Source organism: Zingiber officinale, chromosome 9B, assembly GCF_018446385.1.
Source record: "Zingiber officinale cultivar Zhangliang chromosome 9B, Zo_v1.1, whole genome shotgun sequence".
NCBI lineage: Eukaryota > Viridiplantae > Streptophyta > Magnoliopsida > Zingiberales > Zingiberaceae > Zingiber > Zingiber officinale.
The window spans coordinates 45,642,555-45,650,306 of NC_056003.1; the positions used below are offsets into that span (position 1 = coordinate 45,642,555).

Sequence of the window (7,752 nt, forward strand, 5' to 3'; positions counted from 1 at the left end):
GAAATGCATTTTGAAAAAAAAAATTCTCAAGTTCAGCAGATCATTACGACTATAGTTATCAATTCAGAAATTGACAGGAAAACAATTTCATGTTGTTATTGGTCAAAATCAGAATTGGCACAATGCATGGTTGTTGAAACTTGAATTCTAGATTCTGGTCCGATATCACATAGTGTTCTGCCAACCTTGCTAATTTCTTACACAATTCAGCAATTAACCTTTCCACTTTGTTTGAGAACTGCAATTAGAATTGAAGGTCAGTTGAGCATGATTCAGAATTAAATTCCAAAACTGTAACTTCAGCAATAGAATCAAGTTTGAGAAATTAAGTTCCAGTTTTGATTTCTGGAAACAGATTCCAGTATGTTCACTTATCAGAAAATCTAGAAGCTAGACAGTGCCAGAAATCAAGTCCACTAAATCACAATCATCTTCTCATCAATCGGAAATAATTCTTAAGCGAAGCATATTTGGAAAGGAAGTGATATCAATTGACAATGGACTAGAGACAATTTAATTTGAATCTGTTTCTGACAGAAACGTGCAGATCAAATTGGCACACAACAGCCCACAATTTATCATCTACTCAAATTCAAAAATCAATCAAGAACAGGATCTTTATAATGTGCTAGCTAATGTATATTCAAATGAAGCCAATGTAACACCCATAACTATACAACACTGAAATTCAGAACTCTACATCTCCTCACCAACTGATTAACGAAATTCAGTGATACCAGTTAATACACTTCAATCTCAGTGCTGCTGTAAAATTTTGGTACTCATTTGATACGCAATTTCACATCATCTTCACTTCCCTTTCCCACTTCAACTTAAAATGATTTACATGTTCATCCTGTAAACTTCCTTAGCTTAATTATCATTCCCAATTCTTCCCTTCTACACATGTTCTCTAATGGTTTGAGAGAGGTTACACTTTGAATTTCCATTTTTCATTTGAATCCGAACAGCTTTGATCTCTAAACAAATTCAGCTTTCCATTTCTGAATTTCATAACTAAATTGGGCAGGCAAGGAATTTACCAGCATTTGTTTCTTAAAAATTCCAGCAAGTTCCAAATTCTGGTTCTCAATCTCCTATCAATTTCTGAACTCAGAGACTTAAATCCAGCTAGACTTTACAGCAGTGAAGCTCCACAAGGACAACTCAGTTCAACTTCCAAAGTAACAATCTAGAATTCTGTACCACTGTATCTTGATTTATTTCCTTATCATTGTTGCAAGGAAACACCTCCAATGCCACCCTTCCTTAACCAACTACTTACTGATTTCTTGGAACTGATTAGTTTTAGTAAACCAATCCATTGAAGTTGCATATTTTGAAAGGAAGGAACAACAAATGTAAATATAATGATTGCAGGTTTAACTGACTAGAAATTTGTGTCAAAAGCTTAAAACAGGGTTTCATTTGGCACTGAGATGATAAAAACTTAAGTTCAGTTCCTGCACTTCAAAATCCAGGAATTTGAATTCAGCTTTCTTGATCTTCACTAATGACCATCTTCCTGTAGATTTCTGCAAACTGGAGACAATTTACTAGGAATCACTACAACAAATTTGTTAAAAGACAACACTATAAAGACAACGATTTTTGAGGGAACTGTTGTTAATTTGACAAAAGACAACGGTTTTTGACAAAACCGTTGTCTTTTAGCTCTAAAGAAAAATAAAAGACAACGGTTTTTGTAAAAACCGTTGTCGTTGAGCGAATTGTTTTCTAATCAACAACACATTTTACAACGGTTTTCTAAAATCGTTGTTTTTAAGCGCATTTTTTAGAGGATACGACTACAGTTTTGTAAACCGTTGTAAACCTAATTCTTTTGTTCCATTGCCCTGGTTTAATGTCTTCCCCTCTCCGAAATATATTTTGGCGCGTGTTTTCCCTCCCCTTAGTCTTCGGGAACCCTAGGCAACTGTGTCTTTCTCCTCTCCTCATCCCGCGATCTCTTCACGTTCCCTCTCCTCACACAATCTCCTCTTCCCGATCTCCTCACACAATCTTCTCCACTCCTCACACATTTTTGCCTTCCACCCCTTTGCACGAACCCCTCTCCTCAAAACTCCTCTCTGGCTAAACCTCTCTCGCAGACTCTCACCAGCATCTTTTGGTTTGTTGCTATTCCTTCTCCCATATGAGCCCTGTCTCTCGCAATGTCCAGCGAACGAGGAGCATATGGAGGTGGTCGCCGTGGCAGTGGACGGGGCGGTCGGGGTCCTGTTGACGGCGGCAGATCGCGTGGCGGCGGAGGAAGGGGCGGATATGCTCCGGCTCCTTGCTCTCAGGAATCGTCGACGACTCCGTCCACATCGTACCGTCCTTCGTCGTTGGCCACAGCAGCAGATTTGCCTTCGTCCTCTTCTATCGGCGAAGAACTCCGGCATCTCACAATCGCCGAGCCCACGAAGGAGCAGACTCCTCAGCCGGCAGCGCCTTCGGCTTCTAGCAAGGGTTTGAGGCATCCGGCTCGGCCGGATTTCGGCACCGTCGGAAGGCCGTGCTTAGTTAGGGCTAACCATTTCCTTGTCGAGATTGTCGACAATACTCTTTTCCACTATGATGTAAGTTTCTATGTTTCTCTTTCATTATGCATCGTTCTTCCCATTTGATGGAGAATTCCTTGTTCTGAATTTGTAGGTGAGTATAGTGCCCGAATCAGTGTCCAGAGCTACCAATAGAAAAATCATCCCCGAGCTTGTCAAGGCGCAAAAGGATAAAGCCTTGGGAAGGAGAATGCCAACTTATGATGGAAGGAAGAACCTGTATACGGCTGGTACTTTTCCTTTTGAGTCAAAGGAGTTCACGGTTTCACTGCCTGAAAATGATGGAAGGTATTGTTTCTCAACTGAAGCTTTATGCTGACCGTATCTGTTAAAATCGTGTGGTTTTCCTCTTCTTCAGGAAGGCCAAGGATTTTAGAGTGATTATTAAGCTTGCTGGAAACACAAGCATACACAACCTGAAGGAGTTTTTAGCTGGTCGACAGATTGAGGCACCTCAAGAAGTCATTCAAGCCCTTGATATTGTTCTTAGGGAGTCTCCATCTACCAAGTACTTCTGTTTCCTTTTCTTTATGTACAATTTTCTCAAGTACTATATTATTGTTAATATTATTTTCATTGCAACTTGTTCTGCTTCAGGTATACTTCGGTAGCACGGTCCTTCTGTTCCCCGAGCTTTGGGCATTGGGCACCCATTGGAGAAGGCTTAGAATGCTGGAGGGGCTACTATCAAAGCCTTCGACCAACACAAATGGGCTTGTCTTTGAACATAGGTAAGTCTTGCTGGAAGTGTTCTTTGGTTTATTTGTTTTGAGGAAACTATCAATTTATCTAGGCTATATTCCATTATCAAAAGTTTCAAGTTCCAATATTTAAATGTAATTGGGTTGAGAATAATAAAGTTTCAAGTTCCAAAAAAAGGGAAAAAACATGTTACATGGGAAGTAGTAAAGGTATGCATGTCTACTTATGATTAAATTATAAACAATTAAACATGTATATTAGACATTTACAATTTGTTTTTAACATAGGGTCCTCGCCAACCAGATGCGAAACAGTGCGGTTTTTATGTGATGAGATATATGAGAGATATTATTGAAGAATTGGAAACTATCGAGAGAGATTCACTTCGATCAATAGTAATATTTGACATTCAATTCTCAATCTTCTCAAATATTTGTGTGTTTATCATTTTGCACTTATCATCTTTTGATTGTTTTTTACTAATCTAATCTATGTCTTTGTTCACAGTTCATTAAACCCCAGTACTCTAGAGAAGAAATTGATGAAGTGTGTTCCGAGTAGGCAGAATGCATACAAGACTATATTTATGACTAGGTATTTAAAATCATACAATGACTTGATCTATTCAGAAAGTATTTGCATATAATGCAAATTACATAATCTGATCCTAACAGATATGCCCCTGGAAACATCATGATTATTAAAACTTTAGTGTGTAGGACATCCAGGTAGAACATCTCTATTTTATTATTATTCTTATACTGGAATGCATGAAATGTTTTTCAACATCTTAAGATTTTGAGATGTTCAAACATATATATCATTTGCTGGTAAACACATTTCTGTAGGACTAACACACTTGTCAGATTATGATGAACTGATTAACTTTGAGCATCATGAATTGTTTCCTTTCTTAATGGACAGTTTTCTGCAGACTAGGATTTACACGTAAAGGAGGTGAGCTAGATAAATATTTTGAGCAGTTACTTGATTTATGAACATGATAATACATGGGGAAAATGCAGGAGCAAGACCAATTTAATTAATAGTATTGAGATTCTTGTTTTCTTTGGGAATGAAAATGGTTTCTCAATCAAACAAAATTGAAAATATTTGGAATTTACAATTTGTTGGACATGATGAATGGTCGGAATGAGTTAAAGTTGGATGGAAATAACTTACACTTTGTTGAGAATCACAATGACCAAGTTCATTCACATAGTTGTTTGGACTTACTTATGGCAAACCAAACCAAACCAATTTAGCAATCACTATATGCAAGATACACCAACTATCTAGACTTACCTAGAGTTGCTCTGATCTAACTGCTTTTTGCTTCCCAATGTATTCTGCCCTCCTTTATTTGCTGTTACTAGCTACAGGGATTGTTGGTTTATTCCGTGTAAGGCTTCACCTTGACTTAAGCAGGGTGGTGTTATCATATTAGATTATGTATAGCTCATGCGTACTTGGTATGTGTTGGATTCAACTTCATCTGCTTGCTAAAACGTTTTTGCCAATCCTGGTTTCAGTCCTTGTCCACTGCACACTTTTGCTCTATTTCATACACAGGACGATTTAATTCAATTACCTTATTTCTTTAACTTATCTGCTGTACTATTTGTCCAACTTTGTACAATTAGCCTTGAACTAACAAAAGAAATGAATTTGAAGGGTTGGAACAGCCATATGAACCAGTTTCATAAACTTTTTTCGTGCTCACTTGCTTGACTACTCATGAAATTGTGAAGTGGCAACGTTTCTCATGCTTATTTGGCCATTCTTTTTTTCTATGGCTTTAACTATATTTTATTTTCATACCAGGGAGAAATTGCTGGGTTTGCAAGCTGGGTATGCAGAAAAAGAACCAGTACGTGAAGATTGTTGCATATCCGATCCTGACTTGATTTATTCAGAAAAAGGACAAATTAATTTGCATGGTTGTGGTCTTATAAACTTAATTTTGTGGTTTCATCTTTTGTGGTTGTCATGATTGGATACTACTTGTGGTCATGTTTGGATAGCTTGTAGTAATTGTATAGAATTGTTTATAAACTTAAGTGAATGTACACATGTACCGGTTTTTGGTTGAGACAAGATGTATATATAAATTAAAGACAACTAATCGAATGTATATATGTTGAAAACTATTTTTTTGAATGTATAAATGTTACGTTGTACCAATTTGTGTGTAATGGCCATGGTTTTAACCGTTGTGAAAAGTACATATATAGACATGCAACTGAATGTACAAAGACAACGATTTTTAACCGTTGTGAAAAGTATTCTAAGACAATGGTTTTAAACTAAATTTTGAAGAAAGACAACAGTGTATATGTTGTTAAAAGTATATCTGCGATCAAATTTTTGCAAAACTGGCAATTACAACGGTTTTATACTGTTGCAGAACTGTTGTCTTTGGTATTAAAAGACAACACTTTAAATCCATTGCATGACTGTTGTCTAATGTGGTCAAAGACAACGATTTTAAACCGTTGTCTTTTACCGCACATTTAACAACAGTGTCAGTTACAACGGGTTTAAAGGGCCTATGACAACGGCTTTTAACCGTTGTCTTTTAATGTTTTTGTTGTAGTGAATTCTGGAAACAAAATTAGCACCAAACAGTTTTTTTATAAACTAACATGCTACTGAATTCCTGCACCGCAGTGCAATTGATAATTCCAGATTCTGCATCTGTGTAAATTCATACTCTTCATCAAGGTACAGGTTTTAATTCGTGAGTAATTCCTGAGCTTTTACTTAGCCTTTTCATTAATCACGAAACTGCATAAGAGTCTTGGCACACAACTTATAACAACTGATTCATCACAAAACAAACTTATTATTGCTGATACCTCATTTTACAGCTTCATTGGTCTTCTATTCTGAGCTCTATCAAATTCTAATTATTTCCATTGCTGGAAAATCAGAACTTCCTTCAAATCAACAGCAACACTTTAATAAGCAGCTACCTCAAAATTTCTTCACTGCTGCACCATCCAGCAACCTCCCAAAATCATCTCAAACCTGATTTCTGACAATTACTTGTAAGAGATACTGTCACAACTTATTTCCTTTTTAATTACTTGTCACTAGCTCCTCATAAAATCTGATAAGATCTGCTTGAGTGATTTGTTATCTACACTTCCATAATCTTCCAGAAATTGGTGTGGGCTTTGCAATTTTGAAAATTCATGGTTTCAAATTTCAGTTTCTTTAAGAGAATACCTGGTTAAGTATCAACACTTCGATTTCTTGCAGCCTTATTCCTGATTAGAAAATTGGTTGAAAGATTGGCACCACTTGCACATTCACTGCTTACTCCCTTGATTTTTAAGTACAGCACATACAACCCAAAAGTAACCTCTCAACCAAGCCAAAAGTAGAAACTTAAATAAGAATTCCAATTACTGCACATTGTATCAAGTACCCATAATCAAGGTCCATGTTTGAGATTCCCAAATCAATCTCAAAAATCACAATTGAATACTTATGAAACCATCCCTTGTCTTCAAAATTCTTGAGCATAAACTAATTTTCCCCCGCACTTAAAACTTTGTCCATCATCAAACAATCTAACTCATCAAGATAGTCAGCTAAAACCCTAAATGAAATGGACCAAGCAAAAGTAATCAAAGGTTAAAGTGCAAGAGAAAAAGTGTTTTACGAAAATTATGAAGAAAGGAATTGGAATTTATGAGGGATCAAGAATGAAAATAGTCCTTCATCTCCATGCATACATATGCTATTGTGACCTTGAAAAGAAGCAAAGCAAGTTCTAGAGTTTCAATTGTTGTAAGTACATGTCACACAAAGAAATAAATAAAGTATAGGTTTGAAGTGGTCCTTTCTAGGTATTTTTTATGCAAACAAGCTCAATCGATCAAATTAGAATCCACCACCAAATTAACCAATATCATGCAAGAAAAGCATCCAATTATGTTAAATGACCTAAAATTGATGATCAAATTTAAGAAGCTTTTACCATCTTAAAAATATTACTAGAAAATTTCCATGAAGAATTTTATTCAAATTGAAATGCTATGTATACCAAACTAAATGCAAAAGTGTGGAAGTAAAATGAAAATATAGGAAAATAAAACTAAAGAAATGTATAAAGAAAAAAGAAATAAAAGCAAGGAACCAACTCCCCTTAACTCCGGGCGGTTGAAGAAGATTTAGAAGAAGGAGCCACCCCGGAAGTGGAGTATCCTTGGTTGCAATAAACTTCTTTTTATTCACCATTTTTCCATTGCAAATTCTTTCTGGAGGTCTTAGGCGGTTCAGTTCAAGCATCCACTCCAGAAGCTTGTATTCTCCTACAACATCATTAAAAGAAAAGACCTCCCACACGCATGTGGGGTAAAAAGAAGATAGGAGAATATTAGTTTTGATCGAAGATATGTCAAGAAATGAATCACAACTAATAAAATCAACAAATGGTACCTCTATTGAATTTTCTGATAAATCACAAGAAATACTT

The 7,752-nt window shown here is 36.2% G+C and overlaps 1 protein-coding gene across 1 annotated transcript; it reads left to right on the top strand.

Annotated features, from left to right (window-relative positions):
• Window positions 1-2,705: 2,705 nt before the first annotated feature.
• Window positions 2,706-5,173, top strand: LOC122022985 (protein argonaute MEL1-like). Its single transcript, XM_042581089.1, has 4 exons — window positions 2,706-2,852; window positions 2,923-3,072; window positions 3,162-3,295; window positions 5,091-5,173. Exons 1-4 carry the CDS (start codon window positions 2,755-2,757, stop codon window positions 5,171-5,173), a joined length of 465 nt encoding a protein of 154 aa, XP_042437023.1. The 5' UTR covers window positions 2,706-2,754.
• The last annotated feature ends 2,579 nt before the right edge of the window (window positions 5,174-7,752 follow it).